This window comes from Pantherophis guttatus, chromosome 2 (assembly GCF_059756535.1).
Source record: "Pantherophis guttatus breed Tessera chromosome 2, ASM5975653v1, whole genome shotgun sequence".
Lineage (NCBI taxonomy): Eukaryota > Metazoa > Chordata > Lepidosauria > Squamata > Colubridae > Pantherophis > Pantherophis guttatus.
Window position 1 is genome coordinate 135,124,189 of NC_142064.1, and position 23,157 is coordinate 135,147,345.

Below are 23,157 nucleotides of genomic sequence, written 5' to 3' on the forward strand. Positions count from 1 at the left end.
TCATCTTTCTCACCCAAGGAATTAATTAATTGGCACACATTTGTATGTTGTCTCTGATGATCATTCTAAGGTCTGCTTAACTTCAGCAACATGGTGCCCAAATAGCAAACCCTTTAGCTATTTTGTGAGATGGGGAAAACTCAGCCTTCACGTGAAAGGCAGTTGTTTATTTCAGTGCTATGTACCATTGCAATGTTGTTACTAATCAGGTTGTGTCCTTTATAAAATAGAAGATTTTAATAGTGTAGAGCAGTAGCCATTTTGTTCAACTGTGTATAGGTAGTTCTTGACTTACAACAGTTCATTTAGTCACCGTTCAAAGTTATAACAGCACTGAAAAGAGTATCTTATGACTGTTTTTCACATGGCTATTGCAGCATCTCGATAGTCATGTGGTCAAAATTCAGACACGTGGCAACTGACTCATATTTATGATGGTTGCAGTGTATTGGGATCATGTAAACACCTTTTGCCACCTTCTGACAAGCAAAATCAATGGGGAAGCCAAATTCACTAAACAACCATGTTGCTAACTTAATTACTGCAGTGATTCACTTAACAACTGTGGCAAGAAAGGTCATAAAATGGGGCAAAACTCACTTAACATAGCAACAGAAATTTTGGGCTCAGTGATGGTCATAAATGGAGGACTACCTATATAATTAAGTTAAAAAAATATTACAGTTAGTAGCAATTTGGTGCATGTTTAATCAATCTATCAGAAGAGAGCTGGAAGGATCTTGGAAGTCTTCTAGTACAGCCCCCTGCTCAAACTGGAGGCCCTATACCATTTCAGATAGGCGATTGTCCAGTCTCTTCTTAAAAATGTCCAGTGTTGAAGCATCCACAGCTTCTTAAGGCAAGCCATTCCACTGGTTAATTGTTCTCACTGTTAGAAAGTTTCTCCTTAGTGTTTATATGTAAACCATAAAACAATTATTAAATAAATTATAGGTATAAAATAATAAAACAGATACGGTAGCCCAATCAAAAAACTGTATGGGTAGACCATGCTGTAATCCATGGTTAATTCAACTGAATCCTCATGCGTGAATCAATGCGACAGCCTTGATTTGCACAGCACAGCTGAATCAGAAATTAACTATACTGAATTAGGGTGGAGATGTTACCAAGGAATAAATGAAGTCCTTAGGAGTAGCTGTATCTTTGAATTGAACCTTAAACTGTAGTATTTCTTTTTCATGCTGATGTTAGCTCATTTGTTATATAAACTAGTGACATGGTGATTCTTTTTTACAAGTAAGCTAAAAATTACTATTAGAAAAAAGGGAACACCGAAACAAGGAAGTAAGATTTTTCTTTAGACTTTGACTCAGCATTACTTGCAATTTGAGCAAAGTCATGAAACTAGAATGTATTACGACCACAATTGACCCCAAAATTTCTGTGGTTAAGTAAGACAGTTGTTAAGTGAGTTTTACCCCATATTACAACCTTTCTCGTCACAATTATTAAGTGAATCACTGCAGTTGTTAAGTTAGTAACACGGTTGTTATGTGAATTTGGCTTCCTTATTGACTTTGCTTGTCAGAAGGTTGCAAAAGGTGATCACATGACCCCAGAACACTGCAACCATCATAAATAAGTGCCAGTTGCCAACCATCCAAATTTTGATCATATGACCATGAGGTCACAAGGATGAAAAATGATCTTAAGTCACTTTTTTCAGTGCCGTGTAACTTCGAATGGTCAATAACCTTGGAAGGATGAGTCAACCTTGAGCCAGTGAGATTTGAACTGCCAAACCACAACTACCAGTCAGCTGATGTAGCCTGCAGTGCTGCACTCAAACCACTGCGCCACCTCGGCTCTAATTTCTTACTGGTTCTAAGAAATATAGAAGACTTGAACAATTCTGATGTAGGTCCAGGGGCAAAGACAAAGAAGCATAATGGGGGATTCACCATCAAATCTATGCAGCACCAATTAGAGAAGAAATGGGGAAAAAAACCCTTCCCTGAACTGTATTCAGACAACAGTCCAAAGTAATCCATGTGCAGATATCCTTCAGTGGCTCTGGTGAGCACCCAGATCCCATCTGAGCAGCATGGTGAGCAATTTATGAAGTTCTCTATGAAGGAAATTGTTCAGATTTGTGTTGGTGTTGAAGCCAGTCCAAGGAACCCACCACACACATATTATAATAGCATAATTTCAGACAGTTCCACAGTTTCACTTGTGAGGAATTAGGTAAGATACTTAGATCTTTTTGGTCCTCCCATTGTATGTTTGGTTCCTTCCGTGGCTTGGCTCGTAAGAACATCTAACAGTCATTTTGCATTATTAATTCATGTTTTTCAAGCTGTAAATGAAGTGGTGGTGACAATGAAAGCCCTGTCCCTGCCCAAAGTATCATTGGATCTAGCTGATCTTAAGAGCTATTATCCAATGCCAAAAATAAAAATAAAAATCATCCTTAGATGAGATAGATTATCCTAGTTCTTTTAAGTCTAGTTTTAAGCTTTGAATGATATGGAGGCATTGGTTAGAGATACAGAAATGACATGTAGCGTTTCTAAGAGCTGTATGAAGAATCAAATTTCACACATGTAGATTGTTACTTTGACTATTATTTTGGAAAGTTATCCTGTGGATAGCAAGATCCAGATGTTGCTGGTCAGAGTATAATAATCAAATTTAATGAATACATTCTGAAGTCATTCCATATGTTCTCTAGTCCATAGTAACAACATTATCTTCTTCCCTTAAGTATCTTGTGCATGGATATCTTTGTGGCTATTTGTTAAATATATCTGTGATTTCATAGGGTATGGTTGCTTGAATGGACAAATTTGAAATTGGCTGGATTCATATAATTTCTATAAATTATCAATGTAGTGTATAGACTCTAGTGTTTGGGTTCATACAATGCCAAGGGTTATGGGGAAAAACATGTTGCACAAGTCCAGCTTAAGTCTCTGATGAAGGAAGCTCTGACCCATGAACATTATTAGTGTAAAGATATATCCTGATGTTTGGATTATCACATAATTTTTGTTGCAGACAGGCTAAAATTCTTTATTCGACTGCAAGTCCAATTAGACTTTTATCCACCCCACCCTAATAATGAGTACAGGATCAGAAATAAGTTCCACCCCATTTAGTAGGTACATATTCCCATAAAAATCTGCATTATAGTCAGAAGTAGCGTATTTACTCAGATAAGTACTCTCAGAGCACCAACTGCTTATAAACAGTTACAGCACTGTAAAACTTTATTTAATAGTAGCACCACTTGAGCAGATAAATGGTAATGTCCTTCTGTAATATCACATATCCCACCTTTCCCTTCAGGTTTAACACTGTTATCAATCTGGAGTACAGATTCTAAGCAAAAGTATACTTTCTGTCTTGAAATCAATACATTCTATTTATACTTTGGTTAAAGAACCAATGATTAGTGTTCTTTTCTTGACAGGCATGCAGTGCATTCTATAATCCTGTTTTTTCTCCTTTTTAAACTTTGAGGCAATGTTGCTTAAGGTTTCAATTTGGACATCTTCATTTTCTTATCTTCGTGTTGAATTTCCTGTCCTTATTTCCTCTCTTTTTCCTTAACAAGATTGAAATTATCTGGATGTCCATCAGTTGTTTTCCAAATTGGAACTGGTGAAATTTCAGTTCTTTTTAGCAGCCAGAAGAACCTCCACAATTAGAACTCATTTTTTATTTCTTCAGTTTTACATTTTTGTGGCATTCATTTAATGTGGTTCCTTAAACAGAGAGGATAAAATATAAATGCACCCATAACTGCTGTAAAAAAAAAAAAAAAGGAAGCCACTACTTCATGGTTTATTTTTTTCCCTTTATTTATTTCTTACTTATCACTTTTCCTTTCCTTTCCTTTACCTTTCCTTTGTTGAAAATGTGCAGTGTTTTTATGTTGTAAAAAATGATTCAATAAAAATTAAAATAAAATAATGCTATGATTGTTTTTCTTGTCCTGCCAATCTTTTTCATTTCAACCACCTTCCCCTTTCCTTCCTTTCTCTACCTTCTTTTGAGGAACTGGCCACTCTTATTTCACCTACCGTACTTTTCTACTTTTCGTAGGAAACAAATCACTCGCTTTTCCCTCGCATGTCCTACACTGCCAGCGCCAAAATTCCAGAGGGGGGGGGAAGGGAGAGAGAGAAAGAAAGAAAAAGAGGAGAAAGAAGGAGAGAAGGAGAAAGAAAGAAGGAGAGAGAGGAGAGAGAGAGAAAGAGAAAGAAAGAAAGAAAGAAAGAAGGAAAAGAAAGGAAGGAAGGAAGGAAGAAAGAGAGAGAGAGAAAGAAAGAAAAAGAGAAGGAGAAAGAGAGGAGAGAGAGGAGAGGAGAGAGAGAGAGAAAGAAAGAAAGAGAAAGAAAGAAAGAAGGAAGGAAAAGAAAGGAAGGAAGGAAGGGAGAGAGAGAGAAAGAAAGAAAGAAAAAGACAAGGAGAAAGAAGGAGAGAAGGAGAAAGAAGAGAGAGAGAGGAGAGAGAGAGAAAGAAAGAAAGAAGGAAAGAAAGAAAAAGACAAGGAGAAAGAAGGAGAGAAGGAAAAAGAGAAGAGAGAGATTGGGGAGAGAGAGAAAGAAAGAGGAAGGAAGGAAGAGAAAGAAAGAAAGAAAGAAAGAAAGAAGGAAGGAAGGAAGGAAAGAAAGAAAAAGACAAGGAGAAAGAAGGAGAGAAGGAAAAAGAGAAGAGAGAGAGAGGAGAGAGAGAGAAAGAAAGAGGAAGGAAGGAAGAGAAAGAAAGAAAGAAAGAAATAAAGAAGGAAGGAAGGAAAGAAAGAAAGAAAAAGACAAGGAGAAAGAAGGAGAGAAGGAGAAAGAAGGAGAGAAGGAAAAAGAGAAGAGAGAGAGAGGGGAGAGAGAGAAAGAAAGAGGAAGGAAGGAAGAGAAAGAAAGAAAGAAAGAAAGAAGGAAGGAAGGAAAGAAAGAAAAAGACAAGGAGAAAGGAGAAGGAAAAAGAGAAGAGAGAGAGAGGAGAGAGAGAGAAAGAAAGAGGAAGGAAGGAAGAAAAAGAAAGAAAAAGACAAGGAGAAAGAAGGAGAGAAGGAAAAAGAGAAGAGAGAGAGAGGGGAGAGAGAGAAAGAAAGAGGAAGGAAGGAAGAGAAAGAAAGAAAGAAAGAAAGAAGGAAGGAAGGAAAGAAAGAAAAAGACAAGGAGAAAGGAGAAGGAAAAAGAGAAGAGAGAGAGAGGAGAGAGAGAGAAAGAAAGAGGAAGGAAGGAAGAGAAAGAAAGAAATAAATAAATAAAGAAGGAAGGAAGGAAAGAAAGAAAAAGACAAGGAGAAAGAAGGAGAGAAGGAGAAAGAAGAGAGAGAGAGGAGACAGAGAAAGAAAGAAAGAAAGAGAAAGGAAGGAAGAAAAAGAAAGAAAAAGACAAGGAGAAAGAAGGAGAGAAGGAGAAAGAAGGAGAGAAGGAAAAAGAGAAGAGAGAGAGAGGGGAGAGAGAGAAAGAAAGAGGAAGGAAGGAAGAGAAAGAAAGAAAGAAAGAAAGAAAGAAAGAAAGAGACAAGGAGAAAGAAGGAGAGAAGGAAAAAGAGAAGAGAGAGAGGAGAGAGAGAGAGAGAGAGAAAGAAAGAAAGAAAGAAAGAAAGAAAGAAAGAAAGAAAGAAAGAAAGAAAGAAAGAAAGAAAGTCCTGGTTGCTCCTTGGCGACATGTGTTCGTGATGCCGAGGGGGCATATGGTTACTTTCTCTTTCCGTAGCCGCTTCTTCCGCCCGTAGTTGTCACGTGAGGTACCCGGGCAGCTGAGCGCAGCCGCCCCGGAAGACCTGAGGGGGGGGGGGGAAGCTCTTTCGCCTCTTTCGGCGGGCATGGCGCTGCTTCTCCTGCTTCTATCCGGCCGGCGTTGTTGCTGCCGCCCTGGCGGCTGCGGCTTGCGTTTAGGACTTCGCCGACCTCCCGTACCCATTGCTTCCCTTCACCGGGCTTTACGCCCACCAGAGCCTCCCCCGTGGCCGGCCCTAAGGTAAGAATCTGGGCTGGGAGGCACGCCGGCTTCTGGTGCCGGAGAGAGAGAGAGAGAGAGAGAAAGAGAGAGGCATGGCGGCAGCCGCCGTTCGCATCCCCTTCCTTATGTCTCTTCCCGGACTTCCATGCATGGGGTGGTGGTGGTGGGAAGCTGGAGGCGAGGGAAGATAATAGCACTTTGAGTGCCCCCTTGCAAAAGTAACCCCATTAAGTTCTCAGCCAGAGACGGTGGGTGCAAATGGTTCTGCTCCGTATCGCTTAATCTCCACCGACAGAAATTCTGCCCCGATTATCCTTTAAGGGTTGCAAGGAAGAAGGCGGAGGCTTAGAGGAGGAGGGCAAGCGAGGGTGATCCTATGAAGCGGGAGAGCTGCTGTGCCATGTGCAGCCTGGAGGGAAGATGGCTAAGGCGGCAGCCCATCGCATCCTTGGGATGTCTGAGCGGGAGGTCTCGGTGACTTTGTTTTCTTCGGCTCCAAAGTACAGGTAGTCCTCAACTTACAACAGTTCGTTTAGTGACCGTTCAAAGTTAGAACGTGCCCTGAGAAAACGTGACTTACGGCCGTTTTTCACAGTTACCACCTTTGCAGCATCCTCGATCATCACGTGATCAAAGTTCAGAGGCTTGGCAAGGGGCTTGTATTTATGGCTGTTGCCGTGTCCCAGCATGGTCATGTGATCTCCTTTTGTGACCTTCTTGACGAGCAAAGTCAAGGGGGAAGCCAGATTCACTTAACAACCAGGTTATCAACTGATCAACTGCAGTGACTCGCTTAAACAGCTGTGGCAAGAAAGATCGTAAAATGGGGCAAACCTCACTTAGCAGATGTCTCGCTTAGCAACAGAAATTTTGGTCTCAACTGTGATCGTAAGTCGAGGACTACTTATACAACATACAGAATTAAAGCGGTTAAGTTAGAGGACGGGAGATGCTGCTTGAACGTTAGAACAACATTCTGAGGATAATTCAGGGGTGAAATCCAGCAGGTTCTGACAGGTTCTGGAGAACCGGTAGCGGAAATTTTGAGTAGTTCGGAGAACCAGCAAATACCACCTCTGGCTGGCTCCAGAGTGGGGTGGGAATGGAGATTTTGCAGTATCCTTCCCCTGTCACGCCCACCAAGCCACGCCCACAGAACCGGTAGTAAAAAAAAATTGAGTTTCACCATTGGGATAATTACTATCCAACAGGGGAACCAATTCTTAGAGGGCAGGTGGGCTCCGTTTTGCTGGATGTGTTCAAAACAAAGGCTACACAGCTTGGGTAGTTTCCAAAATAGTTTGCTTGTTTCCTAGGACTGAGGGACCGTGATTGCCCAAGGTCCCCCAGCTGGCTTTGTGCCTAGGCAGAATTAAAACTCAGTCTTCCCATCTATAGCCTGATGCCTTAATCGTTATACATCAAGCTATTTTGGGATATTTTAATTTGGAGTTTCTTGTCAGCACCGGGTTGAGGGTCAGTGACCTAAACAGCCCCTTTCAAGTCTTGGATTCTATGAATATGCTGTGAGATAATGGTAGATGTAGTTCAGTCCACCTGGAAGACAAATGGTGAAGGAAAGATGTTTGAACTGTATGAACTCAAACAGTCCGAAGTAAATACACCCTGGGTGGGCTATACATTTTGTTATGTCATGTTTTCAATAAACACTTGTTTATTGAATATATTGCAATGACTGGATTTTTACAACATGCTATTTTCAAACCAAGCCAAGTAAATACACATACTCTGCCTTCCACTTTAGAACATTACTTCTTTAGTAGCGATTAACCAAAAATAAGGCTTTATTTGGGGATTTTTTCAAATGGAGAGAATTTCATTTTTGAATGCTTCATTTCACGAAATGTGATTATTGCCAGCAAAAGGAAAACACTTCTAAAACTGAAATATTACTTATAACTAAGGATATTCTCACATTTGTTTTGTGATAACATGATAAGTTTTCTATGTTCAGAGATTTAAGGCAAAAGAAGATGGTGTTTTAAATTTGCCTCATGAGTTAGCAGTCTAAAGTGGTGCATTTCATGTCATTTTGCACAGTCTATAAAACATGAACATATATTTACAGTTTGGCTTTGGAAAGAATACTTGATCTCTTACTTGGAAGAAAATCTGTTCCTCCTGCCAAGATTGCTTTAAATCCAAAATGTCTGTCTTGTTTCAAGGTTAGCGGAAGGTAGAATGATTACCATTGATTCTCTCATTATCCTAGCACTTGTCACAACATTTTTCAAAAAAGGAGGTTTACCACACTAGCTGATGAAAGTAAAATTAATTTACATTTTTTTTTTGTAGCTGGGTGTGGTTTAGAATGATTTTTTAAAATAATTTGGATGTTTTCCTGATAGCAATATATTAAAAGCATATTAAATGAATCACAGCATCTGATTAACAAGATACACATTTTGCATTTTTGTTGAGCATAGGTCTTAACCTTTGCAGCTAGACTTCAGTGTTATTTTGCTTTAGTAATAAAATTAGGAGCTTGATTTATGTATAAGTTCTATGAAAATGTGTTCCAACATTTTTTTTTCATTGTGGGCATAAAATACTAATATTAAGCTGTGCTGTTTGAAACATCAGTCAGAGATAGCTGTTCTACATTATTCTGTTATAACTACAATATGAAAGTTGTTTCTGTGTGCGCTAAACAGCATAAAAGAGATACATGACAATACAAGTGCTGAATTTGGATGTCCTTTCAGACTTCCAGTGTGCCATTTTTCTTCAAAAGCAAATTCAAACAAGCTTACCTCTGTTTTGGTTTCAAAAATCAAATACCTGAATCAGAAGTATGAAAGATATTTGGAAAGGAATTTCCCACGTTTCTATCAGCTATATTCAACATTTTTAAAAGGTGGGTTTTCATTTAAAAATATAGTTTATAATTTCAGTGAAAAGGCAACCCAGGAACATATGTCTTAATTTTGGTAGTATGCAAAATGTTTTAAATTGAAAGTATCCTGTTTCAGGTTTGAAATGAATTGCACCGATGGAAGGGTGTCTAACAGAATTACTTTGAAATGAGATGGGCGGCAAATAAATGTAATAATAAATAAATAAAACAGTTCTTGCTTTTTTGAAGCGTCTCAAAACTTATTCAAAATAACTTTGTGTATGTAAAACAACCGTTTCAAAACCGTTTTGAAAATGGAGTATTTCTGCATACTATTCTGCACACTAAACTGAAATTTGGGAAACAAGCGCTTATATTAATTATAAATTGATCATATATGCAGAATTCCAGATAAATATACCCAATTCCAGTATAATGAAAGATTCTCATGCTTGTTCCTCCCCTTCCCAGTTCTTTTAGATTTACAAGGAAAATACTAAAAATGCATTTAAGTGGAACAGTTCATTATAATGTTTCAAGAGTCTTATTTGAAATTACAATTTGATCCTGACATGTTCTCAGGAACATCTTTAAGCTCAGAAGTCTTAGGTAATTGTTGTTTGTTAATTCCTAGAGGAAGAGGGAAATAGAGAAGAAAGAATAAGTGATCTTAAGGCTTCCCACAGTTCTTTTTAATAAAAAAGTGTTTTCCATTAAATCTGAATTAGTCCGGAGTTTGATTTGAGGAGGAAGAGATTAACATATGAGCAATATGCTGACATTCTGAATGAAGGTGTGTGTGTGTGTATAAATTTCTTTTATGAAAGCAGTGGGTTTTGCAGAATGACAAGAAAGAAAGGAAAGAACATGTATAAGAATAGCCAGCATAGCTGAATATCTCCTTATTTCAGAACAGTTTTCTCTCATTCCTTCTAAGAAAATAGTGATAAATAGTATAAATATAGGATACCTTACAAGAGGGCTGAAGAAGCTTATACTATGAAGACTATTATCAATGCTACTAGTCTGCGTTTCTATGGCATGCCCTAATACCATTAAATCAGGAGGGAAACACTTATATGACCAAGATTGTTTAGAAATTGAGCAAAGACAGTCAAAGTGGGCCCTGAAATCAATGAACACAAGGAACTGTATGTCTTTGGTGATTCTCAGTCATCCAGGTTATGGTTGTCTCAAAGCTGCTTTTTCAAAAGGCAACTGGACTGTTTTCTTTTCTTGAGGAAGAAGAAGAAAACATTTTGCTTCTCATCCAAGAAGCTTCCAACTGATGAACCTTCTTGGATGAGAAGCGAAACGTTTTCTTCTTTTTCCTCAAGGAAAAAAAAAACAATCCAGTTGCCTTTTGAAAAAACACCTTTGAGACAAGGAACTGTAACCTAGAAGGGAATGGGTAGTGATATTTTCAGATTAAAATAAATATATGAAATACACAATAAAAAAGTGGAAGTGAAATCTAAAAATACTTATATGTTCTGTTCAGGCTTACAGGTTTTCTTTTCAGAAGCAAAAGAAATAAGAAGAATAAAGGCAGACATGTCAAATAAAAATATCCAGTTCCATCAACTTCCTTACAGAGAAATGGAGAGACTAAGACAGGTTGGTTTATATTCCATGTTTTCTCTTTCCTGTTGACTTTCTGATGCTTAAATTGCACTAGATGTTGGAATTAACAGGTTAATTTTAGGCAGTATTTAGTTCCTGCACTTCAACAACCATCTTTATTCATACACGAGGAATTACCTTATATAGTACATATCTAGTACACCTTTTTGCTTCTACATTCAAGGATTTTAACAAAAATGATCTACTTGAGGTAATGAGAAATACATCTATGCTGGAAACATGTTTGCTTTAGTTTGATATAATGTTGTTTTACAGATGATCCTCTTTTGAAATTATCAGAAATAAGCATTCCCCCCCCCCCCCTTTCTAAGGCTCCATTCATTCAGCAATAATCTGGAGTCTGTCTTGTGATTAGAGAAAAAACAAGCAGCAGATGGGGCTAGAGTTAAAACAAATATAAAGCCATCCATTTTTCTAACAGTTATTTCCTGACACAATCTTACATTTTTCCAAAGCTGGAGAAAAACAATTGACAATTCTTATCAGAGGCCTGGACTGATTTTTGCACAGAATTTTGAAATTAGGGCAAGGAAGTCATGACATACGGCCTCAGGGCTGACCTAGATTCCTGGCATAACCATCAGGCATAAACTGTGACTTAAAACCCACAGTGATTTATGTTCACACAATGCACCAAGTGAAAATCCGACCTACCATATAATCTTGTGTCCTATTCACCATTCAGATCATATATAGTGGAGCAGATCTGTCATAAAACGTGCAACAACGTTCCCTCTCCTCCCACCCACCCCCAGCCCCCAGCCCCGCCCAATGGTAACATTATTGTGATCTGGGTGCTTGGCAACCTGTTTTCACTTACATGCAAATGGAGAGGAGTTGAGCTCAGCGGGCAACTCTTTCTCTCCATGAGCTTAACAACCCAGGAGTTTGCTTAATGACCATAACTGGGAGTGCTGCGAGTGCAGACATTGAGTGAAACAGTCATGTGGGCATCTCAATGTCCTCATCGTTGAACAATCGAGATTCCAGTCCCAATTGTCATGGACTTCCTGTATTGCGTGAATCCAAATAGTTATGGCTTTTTAAATAAATCTTGGTTAAATTAATCATGATTTACAATAATGAGTGAATAATTATGTGCCATGGACAATACTCATATGCAGGAGTCTCTAATAGCTTTCAGATAATTAATAGATAATTTCTGAAAGATATTAGAAAATGAGGCTTGAGAACCTAATGTCCTTTTAATGACTCCGTTCTAGCTATGAGCAAAATGGCCTAATCATGTGATGGTGAACCTACGGCATGCATGCCACAGGTGGCTGCAGAGCCCTCTCTGTGGACACGTGAGCCGTTGCCCCAGCTCAGTTCCACTGTGCATGTGTGCGTGCCTCCTACCGGCCAGCTGATCTTTGGGTCTCTGCCGTGCATGCGTGGGGAGTGAGGCACATGCGGGATATGCACGCGCATGTGTGGGGAAGCATGGGGGGGGTCATGCGTGTTGGATGCTTATCCTACGGTTGGGTAGATAATATATAGAAAACTATGTTCTGTAACTTTAACTGCTACAAGATGACTAATTGGCTGTGCTAAGCAGACATAAAAGAAGGCAGGAAGTTCAGTCACTTTTGCTCCTGCTCCTGCTATTAGAAGGTTGAACTGCTGAAAGGAACTGTGTCTGTGTTACTGAAGAGAACTGGAATTGTAAGCAAACTATGTTTTTTGTGTTGAACCGTGATTATTTGAAGAAGTGTTATCTTTGTTTTGAGAAGCCAAGTTTGTTTTTACTACAAGTAAAGACTGTTTATTTTCTTACAACGTTCAGAGTCTGTGAGTATCTCTGTGTTTTGCTAAGTGACGTATCTATTCACTGTCTGGTCCGTTGCACCACTTTGCAGAGGGCAATTTTACCCTCAACAATGCGCGCATTGCATTATGGGTTGTAAGGGCAGGGAGGCTTACTAGGCCCAAAATGGGGTGCTGGGGGGTGCGGCATGCCCCCCCCGGCCTGTTTTTGCTCCCAGGAGGCTGCAGGGAGGCCTACTAGGCCTCAAACGGAGTGCAGCGGGAGCGCATGTGCATGGGGAGGATGGGGGAGATCGCGCACGCATGTGCAGGGGGTGGGGCACGCGGGGAAGGTCATGTACACATTGCATTATGGGTGCGGGCAGGCGTGCACGCTTTCAGCACGCAACAGCAAAAAGGTTAGTCATCACTGCCTAATCCCTTCATCTCCCAGTGGTCAAACCTGCAGAAGACCACTGTCTTGCGGTCTCCTTGTGAGGGGCAACCATCCAGAGCATATGTGGATCATCTCCCATCCTCTCCTTGTCTGGAGACATTCCAAAGAACTGGTCTATTCACCATTCCTTGGTCTGGGCAACAATCATCAACTCTGCTTTCCCAGAGTCGTCTTCGGTTTGCCATACCTCCCTCAGAAGTCCAATCTCAGTCGTTTAATCTTTTCTTTATCCTACTATCGGACTTTCACATTTGTGTATTGCAACCCTAACAACTATGCAGTAGAAATAAATAGTCTCTTTATTTCAGTCATCAATCGGCATAATACAGTATAATATTAAAAAATAAAATGAAAGCCATCCCATTGTGTTAGTAGTGTAACCCAGGGCTCCTCAAAGTGGTCATTATCAACCCCCCAAGAGCTTCTGGGACTGTCCAAAGGGTTGATAAATAGCTGGGGATCAAAAGGAAGTCGGTAAATAGCTGGGGATTAATAGGTGATCAATAAATGATGGAAAGTCAATTTTCTGAGGTCTGTATAGAGTTCCGTGCCATTTCTAGTCCTGAAGGTTATTAAACTAGTGGTAAGACATTGTTACTTAAGGTTGGATGGTCACTTGCCAATGACAGTCGGCTTGAGTTTTCATATAATAAATGTTTGGGATCAGTGAACAATCTGAAACTTCATCCATCAATGAGTTAATGAGTTTGTGGACCCCTAGCCTATATGCTAAAAGAATTGACTAAAATTTGATCTCTAGCACAAACTATATGACATCATGATATCAAGACTACTAAGGGTATGTTTTGAAAGACAAAAGTGAACATAAGAGAGATAATTTGGGTAAAATTGTAGAATTTATGAAGTTAAAGTAACTACCATGAAATACAAAAACACTATCACTAAAATCTAGAGGTAAACTAATATCAATATTGTAACTATAGCCACTGTAAGAGTATAAAGTTTGTAAAGGAATTATAATAACTTTAAAAGGCTAAAGAAGCAAAAACTGACCAATTGTAAAACTGGTTTCCTGCATTGTTAAGGGGGTCCCTGGCAATTGACAATAATTGTAACTATGCACTGTTCCTCTAGTTTCGCAGGGATCTTATTAAAGCCATTCCTGTTGGGATTCTCTCTCTTCCACCCTTCGCCAACTATTTAGTTCTTTTGCTTATGTAAGTAGAATTTTGTCTTTATCTAGATCCTTAAGATTTACTGGGATACAGCCTTTTTGCCCTCTCTCCCGTCTTCCGATATAAACTAAACGCTTTAAAATGCTCACCTTTTTTTTTTAAGGACAAATTGAAAGATTGCGAAATGTTTAACGGGGGAAAAAAAGTTGTACGGGCAAAAACACTATCTCAATTGGCATTTCTCCTGCCTTGTTTCTTCATAATAAAAGAAGGAAAAAGAAGCACAAATAGGGTGAATTTGTTCTTACTTTTACCAGCCCAATATGCCTTGGATGGCAAGGCAGCTTGGCCTTGCAAAAACATTGTAAGTTTTCATTTCCGAAAAGAAAACAGGACATGAAGATGATTAGCTCTAGCAGATTTGAACTAAAATATGATTAAAGGCCAATACTGATAAAGCCTGTGATTGCCAGCATAGAATATGGAATATATATATTGCACAAGAACAGAACTGGTGTATTTATTAAATCTTCATCCCAGGGGCGGGTTTCAAAACCTGTTACTACTGGTTGGCGCGTGGGCGCTCAACATTTCTGTGCTTGTGCAGAAGCGCATGGGCGGAGCCTCCTGCCACCGCTGCTACCGGTTCGCCCAACCCGGGGCAAATCGGTAGCAACCCACCACTGCTTCCACCCACTTTTCATGAGTGCAAGATGGCTGTATTAAAAGAAATATTAAAAGAAATACATTGGAAAACAAAGAAGTAATAAAACCGCAAAGAAGAACAAGAGACAAATAAGTATCACATTTACTATTAATGGAATCATCAAGGTAAATCTGGCCTGGCACCTAAATTATGGCATCTGGGAAGAGAATTCCAAAGACTGGAATTTTCCAAGACTGAGGAACCAGATCTCAGAAAGTTGTATGTATTTGCAGGTCAGATACTATTTGATAGAAGAAATTTTATTGGATATATTGACAACATAAGATATCATGTTTCTTTTTCTTAAGTACATTTTCAGCAGTCCTATGAAGATAACTTAAAACTTGGCTTTTAACAAGACCTGGCTAAATTTCCAAAAGAAGAGTTCCATAGGAATTCAGGATGTCAGCGCCATGGTTACACTTGCCAGACTGCTGTTTTCTTCTTCCCTTAGTGGAAATTATCTTAAGTAAAAGCTTTCACTGTGGGTGGAAGCTGTAAAATCCATTTCCTGTTGCAAAATTTAGGTTTCCTTGGCCTAAATTTGATTGTAAATGTATAATACACGTATTCCTAAATTTGTATTTGTTAGTTGTCTTGGTTTAGAAATCAGTCACTTCTTCCAAACAATTTCTCCTTCCCAAGGTATTTATTCCCAAGACAGCTCTTAATACGCCACTTCTGGACTCCTGAACAACAAGCTGAGTTTCTGAACACTTATCACAATATGAGGAGGGAGGCATATACTGAAGTGATTGATGGTCTAACACATCTGTCTCACTTCCCAGATGATCCTCAGCTTTGCCAACGGATGCTATATCTCTGCGAAAAGGTACTTCTTTCTCCATTGACAAAGAAGCAATCCTGGATATTTTAAAGTGTTATTGTTAAAAAAAAAAACCACACAACTTTTCCTTTTTTGTGAACTGCCTTTTAAAAGAAGTTTAACTTTTAATTCTTTTTCTTGACATAGCATAGTTCACATACACTAAGCCACTCTTTGATTAATTATGTTTTACTAAATTACTATACTCTATTTTATAGTGCAATGCAGGTAGTCCTCGACTTACCGCCACAATTGAGCCGAAAATTTCCCTTGCTAAGTGAGGCTGTTAAGTGAGTTTTGTCCCAGTCTACTACCATTTTGCCACAGTTGTTAAGTGAATCACTGCAGTTGTTAAGAGAACCCGGCTTCTCCATTGATTTTGTTTGTCGGAAGCCGGCTGAGGTTACAGTGGTGAACACATGACTCCCAGACAGGGCGACTCTCATAAAATACATTCCAGTTGCCAAGTGCCCGGATTTTGATCATGTAACTGTAGGGATTCTGCAATGGTTGTAAGTGTGAAAACTGGTCATTTGTGTCAATGCCACTGTAACTTAAAATGGTCACTAAACAATTATAAGTTCAGGACTACTTACTGTACACTCTTGCAATAGTTGGGTTCAGAAATTGTGCTACATTAGGAACATGTAGACCACATCTTGTACAATATGTAAACAAAACCAGAGAATCAATGCCCGGCATCTTTTCTAAAATATAATGAAGTGAATTCTATTTCACTTCATTATAATTATAATTAGAAGTGAAACACTTCTAGAAGTTGCTGTTATATATGATACATTTTTCCATTAATATGCATGCAGGCGAGTCTATGGTCAAGTGCATAGACCATCCTATATACTTCATCTCCTGTAGGCAAAAGTGTAAGAATGTTTCAGTTATTTAGTGGTTTGACACTGTTGAAAAGACACTGTGCAGATGCACTCATAATGCTTTATAAAATAATGTCTGCATATATTATAGTGGAAAGAAACAAATAAGCAAATTCTTATTTGCATGTAGCCTTACATACCACAATTGTAGGGAGATACCAGTTGACTGTTTTAGCAAGGTGTCGGGAAGAGTTTAATATTCACATTTTCTGATGGAATAAGGTAAAATTGGCATATAGTAAAGCCTGGTGGGTAGATGTATTAAACACTTGTGGTAGTTGGCTTAGTTGTGCACGGGATAAGGTCCTACTTTATACTTGGGAAAAATTGCTTTTCTGTTTCTTAATCTTCAAGGTTCAGAAAGGATTTCATCCAGATGTAACGGAGCTTAAAGCTGTGAGGAGTTTATTTGTGGGGCATCCCTTTGGTATCCAACAGCTCACGGTTCAGCATATGGTAGGTGCCTTTTAAGGAATAAAATTGGCTTTAAGCAAAGAAAAGAATACATCTAACTTCGTTTGTACTTGGAAACAGTTTCTAAATTTTGTGCTTGAGACAGGAAAAAAATGAGACTTTGACTTTGGAATTTGCTAATTAGATAAATTTCTTGGGTTTTTTCCCCAAGTTTTTTTATTTTATTTTACATATACATATCAATGCGTGAACAGTGTGGCACCTGGGTGTCATACATTTTAATACAGATAAAACTAGTAATATTAATCATAGTTGTTACATTCATCCAGCTTATGTATTTCTAATAATAATACACATTTATATTGTTATAATCTTTCATTATTAAATTATTCCATGTTTCAGTATATTGTTCTAATCCCAATCACCATATTGTTTAAACATACATAATAATACTCCCATTTAATTTCTAAACTTCCCTCTTGTTATTGCTTTTATTTTATTATGTAAAAATTTGTATACTAATATTCCCCCTTTCTCTTATTTCTGTCTCTATTCTGACTTTTAATCATGTCACCCTTATATTAAATGCTGTTTTCTTTCTATCCAACATCTCTCGCCCACTTTGGTGCTTTGAATTCTGTTCATTTTTAATTTACCTCCCATATTTCATTCTTTGCATCTATTTGTATTATGATACAATTATTATTTCATTATTCAATATTTCAATACACAGTTCTAATACCAATCACAATATTATTTAAACATACAAGATTATTCTAATCATATTCTTTACAATCATCAAATTTATATGATTCTGATAGTAATACACATGTTTATATTAAGGTATGTTCTTTCATTATTTGCTCAGTTTCAATATATTCCAGTGCCAATCACAATATTATTTAAACGCATTTAATAATACCATCATTCAATCTCTAGTTTTCCCATTTTATTATTGCTTTTGTTTCATTATATAAAGGTATATATATATATGTTTTCATAGATTTTCACGGGTACAGGTATGTAAGTCTTGGCGTATTCGGGTCTTTTCCCATGTAAGATTGAGAGTATCTTGGCGACGTTTCGACGAGGTCTCACTCGTCATCTTCAGGCTGGTGTCTTTGGCTTTGTGCTTGTGCGAGCAAAGTGTGATCGGAGATGCCGTTTCTCTATAAATACTGGTGGGGGAGGTGGGGAGTGCTGGCTTTGTTGTTGTAAGCGGATTGGTTGGCTGTGTTGTTACATCTTGATTGGTAGATGGAGTTGATGTTTGCAGATTAGTCGGCTGTTTCGTAACATCCTGTGTGCCAAGGTCCTAGATGTGTGCCCATCAGCCTTTCCCAGGAGCGTTACCCAGGTCGTTACAACACAAACAGCTAATGGGCACACATCTAGAACCTCGGGCACACAGGATGTTACGAAACAGCCGACTAATCTGCAAACATCAACTCCATCTACTAATCAAGATGTAACAACACAGCCAACCAACCCGCTTACAACAACAAAGCCAGCACTCCACACCTCCCCACCAGTATTTATAGAGCGAAGGCATCTCCGATTACACTTTACTTGCACAAGCACAAAGCCGAAGACACCAGCCTGAAGATGACGAGTGAGACCTTGTCGAAACGTCGCCAAGATACTCTCAATCTTACATGGGAAAAGGCCTGAATACACCAAGACTTGTGTGTATATATACAAATGTTCCCCCATTCTCTTATTTCTGCCTAACTTCTAATCATGCCACCATTCTAAAAGAGAAGGGAAAGAAAGAAAAAACCCTTTCCTTTCTATCCATCGTCTCTTGCCCGCTTCAGTACTTTGATTCTTATTCTTTTTTTGACTTGCCTCCCATATTCCTCTATTGGATCTTTATCTCTATCTGCATCTACATCCTGGCAATTCAGTCTGGGTGTTTCTCCCATCTCTACCCTCTTTCACTGCCTAGCTTTCAAAATATCTGCCCAATATTTGGGGTTCGTGCCGATAGATAAATTTCTTGTTAAAGAAATGGCTAGCAGAGGCTGTAATGCTTTATTCTACTGCGCGGAAAAGAGTTGGAAGTTAATTCTTTTTTTGGGGGGGGGTTGTTCCTTATCCCCAATTTTCTCTCTCCCTTCTTCCCCTTCCCCATTTTCCTATATTTATTTTCACTTGTATATTTTTATAACTTTAATAAAATTATCATTAAAAAAGGAATGAAACTGGATAACTGCTTAAAAGCCTTCGTTGTCCCTGATGAATCTGTTAACTAACATTTCCTCTTTCTGGTCATGTGCTTTGCCTAAAAGGCTTGAAAAACCAAAAAAACCCCAAGTTTCTTCCTACTTACAAATCTTAAGACTCCATATTCAGCAATGGGTTGGATTTAAATAAGGATGCGATTGCATCTGCTATCATTGTTCATCCCTAGTGCCTTGTCCACAGGCTAAAATGATTCAGAAATGGAGATTCACAGTAAAGCATTTTGATCTGAAAGCCTTTGGGCACTTTAATGTTACCTTTGCCTTGTTTTCCTCAGAAAGTTCTCAGTCACGTTTTGTTCCTGACGCCTCGCTTGCCATCTTTCTTCCTGAGAAATCGCTTGAGGAGCCATCTCTCTGAGCTGTATTATCTGGACCAGGCAATGGTGAAACTAGGAGTAAGCCAGCTGACGGATGAAGAAGTGCAAGTGGTAAGAAAAATTTGTATGAGGTGGCCTTGTGGTTGACTGTGGACTAATTATTATTCATCTTCTGCCTTAACCCTCATAAGCGCTGGGCAGTTTATACACAAGTAATAGTCAAGAGTTACCAGTCTTAAAACCAATATAGACTTTCTATGACCTATAATGTGATGGCTTATTCAACAAACCAGGTGTAAATTAGTTTAGCATATTGTGAGCAAAGTTGGACAATTGTGGGCACTATCTTACCTTGCTTTCAGTTGTACAGGAATGCTGTGGAATGGAGGGGGATGCCTCCCTATCTTCGCAGCTGAGAGGGGATACATTAATGCTCTAGGCCAGTGGTGGCGAACCTTTCAGACACCAAGTGCCCAAACGGGGTGCGTGTGCATGCCCAAACTACAAGGTGCGCGTGCGTGCGCAGCAGACCTGAAAAGCAGCTGGCTGGTGGGAGGCGGGACATCCCAACACCGGCAGCTCTGCAAGAGGTGAAATCTTTTTCTTTCGTTGTTTGCAGGGAACTTTCTGTTTCCCTGCAAATGACGGTGAGAAACGCCACGGAGAAACACAGTGGAGCTGAGCTGGGGTCACGGCGTGCATGCCATCTCTGGCACGCGTGCCATAGGTTCGCCATCACAGCTCTAGGCAAATAGACACATTTAGAGGAATTAGCTCCTTCATCCAATGGCCCTAAACGTATTGATTTTTAGCTCCTGTCAAAAATATCAGTAAAATTCAAAATGCAAAAAGCCATGCTCCAAATATTTGGGGGTGTTTGCAACTGAGGGTTATATGCCTCTTATATGTAACACCAACACAGCTGTTTCTTGGATTCGATGATTCTTTGTGACATGAAGGCATCTCGCTGCATTCTAAGGGGTTCCTCTGATTTTTTGCAGGCATGCTATACCCGTGGCTTGAATTCCGTTCATCTTGATCCAGCTGATAGTAGGTGCTGGTTGAACCAGTGGCTATCACTCTCCTGTTCACTAAGAGGTAAGATTGGCTGAACTATTGGAAGGAGGATTAGTATTATAACTATTCTGGAAAATTTCTCACATCAAAATGCACATCCACCCCTCTCTGCCTAACTAGGTGTCTGTAGAAATAAAACCTAAAAGGGAGCTAACCAAGAATATTAAAGCAGAATCTCTTAATAATTAAAAAAATATTATTGCTGAGTTATTGTGTCACAAACTGTACTTGGTCATAAGCCATACCATAGTGACATACCATAGTAGTCCTCAACAATATTTGAGATCGGAATTTCCATCGCTAAGTGATGTCATAAAGCAATGTCATGTGACCACATTGCTTAACAAAGGCAATCCCGGCAAGCCTGTTGCCATTGTTAAGCAAGGACCTCCTCACAACTTCATGTGGGTTTCCAGCAACCAGAGTCAATGGGGAAGCGGACAGGAAGTTGCAAGTTCCAAGTAGTTCACAAACAGTTCAGTGGGCAGCTAAGTGACAGCTGGAGAAGGTTGCATGGGTAGCAAAAGTGGCTGTTGCTATGGGGAGGAGTGTGCGCACAGGTGGCCGGTGCGGTGCCAACTCAGTGCGGTTGGCTACTGCCGAATGGAGGAGACTTACCCAGCAACTTGCAATCTTCCGTCGGCTTCTCCCTTAAAGTCAATGGAGTCGCTTGTGGGAAGCCACGGGGAAGGTTGCAAATGATCATGTGACTAGGGGTGCTGCAACTATCATTAACGTGAGAGGGGTTGCCAAGTGCCAAGTTTATAGTGAGAAGGTACAGAAATGCTGGGACAGCCAAGATAGTGACTGGTCGTAAGCTGACTCATTTCAGCACTTTCGTAACTTTGAATGGTTGCTGAATTAGTAGTTTTTAACCCAGGATTACCTATAGAAAAACTTTAAATAGTATCGTATACTACACAACAGAAGAGAATTTCTTTGGGATATTAGCTTGGTACTATCTGGGGTAAAAACCTTAATTTCCTGGAGTTCGTCAGGAAAACTTCTTTGCAGTGGTAAACATCAGGCATTGAACAAGCAACTCCGAAAGAAGTTGGAAAATTGGGGTGGAAAATGGGGATTCTCCTTCAACAATCCACAAATATATAATTATATAGGTAATATAGGTAGTCCTGGACTTACAACCATAATGAAGCTCACAAGTTCTGTTGCTAAGCAAGAAAATTGAATTGTGCCCCGTTTCATTACTTTTTTGCCATAGTTGCTAAGCGAATCATGCTGTCATTAAGTGAATCTGGCTTCCCCATTGACTTTGCTTGTCAGAAGCCAGCTGGGACGGTTACAAATGATCACATGACCCCAGGTCAGTGCAACTGTCAAGCACAGTTGTCAAGCACTTGAATTTTGATCAAGTGGCCGTGGGAATGCTACGGCAGTCATGTGAGAACCGCTCATAAATCACTTTTTCAGTGCTGTTGTAACCTCAAATCCTAACTGAATGAATGGCTGTAAGTTTGAGGACTACTTGCATTCATATATATTGTCAGCTGAGTTCTTGGAATGCTTCATCTCATCTCCATTTAACTGTTTCAATTTTGTGTATATAATATTTTAGGATGGATCATTGTAACATTTAGCTCTGGCTAGGTGATGTCCTGCACTTTTGAGTGCTCTCGCTGCTTTAATAAATGACACAAAATGAAAATCTGAGTTTCCATTTTTAATAAAATGTTAAGGCTTTTGGCCAGATGAAAGTCTTCAAAGATCAAAATCCCAAGCAAAGAGCCCAGTTAAGTAGAGCTGAGCTTATTTCAGGGTCTTTTATGCCCTCCTTTCTCATTAATATGATCATTTTTAATTCTCCATGTCTTATTTAAACTTATAATTGTGATTTTTAAAAAGGGGAACTCAATACATGTTAAGTTTTTGTGTGTGTGATACTTCATGTGGCAATGCAAACTCAAAAAAAGAGATGAATTCCAGTCATTTACAATTTTAAGGTTATTGAAGGGGAGGAATATACAAAATAAAAAATAAAGGTTGGCTGAAAAATACACAACTAATACTTCTGTAGGCTTAGTTATGCAGAGGATCGAAACGTGTCACATTTTATTTCTTGACATACACACTGCACAGCTACCCTGGGGCAACATCGGCCATTTCTCTGTGTAACGAGTATCAAATTGTGGTGGGAATTTGTCGTGTCAGAAGCTGTGATGCTGCTACAGAAAGTTAACAGAAACAAGCAGACAGATGCATTGCAAGGAGGGGCCACAGAGAAGATGGTTATAAATAGAAAAATGCTTAGACTGCAATACCAGGAAAGATTAGTGTTCTACCCATAAAACTAATGAAGTTCTTAGCTATAAAAACATAGCAAAAATAAAAGTTGTATTTAACCTTCTGAACTGAAATAATTTATTTTTAAAATGAATGATTTATTGAGGATACAGTAAGTGAAGGAGGCAAGTCTTGCTGATCTTTCAGAAGGGATTGAGAATTGTCTCCTTCCTATTTCTATATGTCAAAAAAAGCTCTTTGCAATTCAAAGTTAGTGTTAAAATGTTTGTGAATATAATCCAGTGAAATAGAAAGCTATTATCTTTTCAGACTCTGAGACTTCACTCTTGGCACACGCGATGGTCTTACTTTCTATCAACTTCACTCGTTCCTCTAAGAGCTAACCGGAAACAGCCCCTTCTGGATTATTGAATATATACTGTATATTGACTGAAGAGTGAACCAGAAAGGGGAATACATTTTCTTTTCATTGACTCAGAAAAAAGAAGTGGGTGGGTGGGTGGGTTGGGAGGCAAGAATCCAGCAGAAGAAACTTCAGTGAATTTGTTAGTGTAGAGTTGGCACTAGAAGAAACATTGCAATACGAATAGAATTTTCCCACTGGCTGTTTTGAGTGAAGACAATTGCTAAGATAGCA

At 39.0% G+C, this 23,157-nt stretch overlaps 1 protein-coding gene across 2 annotated transcripts; it reads left to right on the forward strand.

Moving 5' to 3' along the window:
* Positions 1 to 5,723: 5,723 nt before the first annotated feature.
* Positions 5,724 to 23,033, forward strand: LETMD1 (LETM1 domain containing 1). Of its 2 annotated transcripts, none has more exons than XM_034412217.3 (9): positions 5,724 to 5,960; positions 8,669 to 8,820; positions 10,301 to 10,416; positions 13,742 to 13,824; positions 15,134 to 15,320; positions 16,559 to 16,660; positions 19,140 to 19,292; positions 20,183 to 20,279; positions 22,830 to 23,033. In XM_034412217.3, exons 1-9 carry the CDS (start codon positions 5,806 to 5,808, stop codon positions 22,901 to 22,903), a joined length of 1,119 nt encoding a protein of 372 aa, XP_034268108.2. In that variant the 5' UTR covers positions 5,724 to 5,805; the 3' UTR covers positions 22,904 to 23,033. The 2 variants fall into 2 exon arrangements, with proteins under 2 accessions (XP_034268108.2, XP_034268107.2); XM_034412216.3 differs by lacking the exon at positions 22,830 to 23,033 and adding an exon at positions 22,356 to 22,623.
* Positions 23,034 to 23,157: the final 124 nt, after the last annotated feature.

What these genes read in the sequence shown, in the direction of transcription:
- LETMD1 (XM_034412216.3), top strand. Translation starts at nt 5,806, where the DNA reads ATGGCGCTGCTTCTCCTGCTTCTATCCGGCCGGCGTTGTTGCTGCCGC. An exon ending in ATATTCAACATTTTTAAAAG is followed by an intron (nt 8,821 to 10,300) that starts GTGGGTTTTCAT and finishes TGTTCTGTTCAG; the next exon opens with GCTTACAGGTTTTCTTTTCA. An exon ending in TATTTAGTTCTTTTGCTTAT is followed by an intron (nt 13,825 to 15,133) that starts GTAAGTAGAATT and finishes CTCCTTCCCAAG; the next exon opens with GTATTTATTCCCAAGACAGC.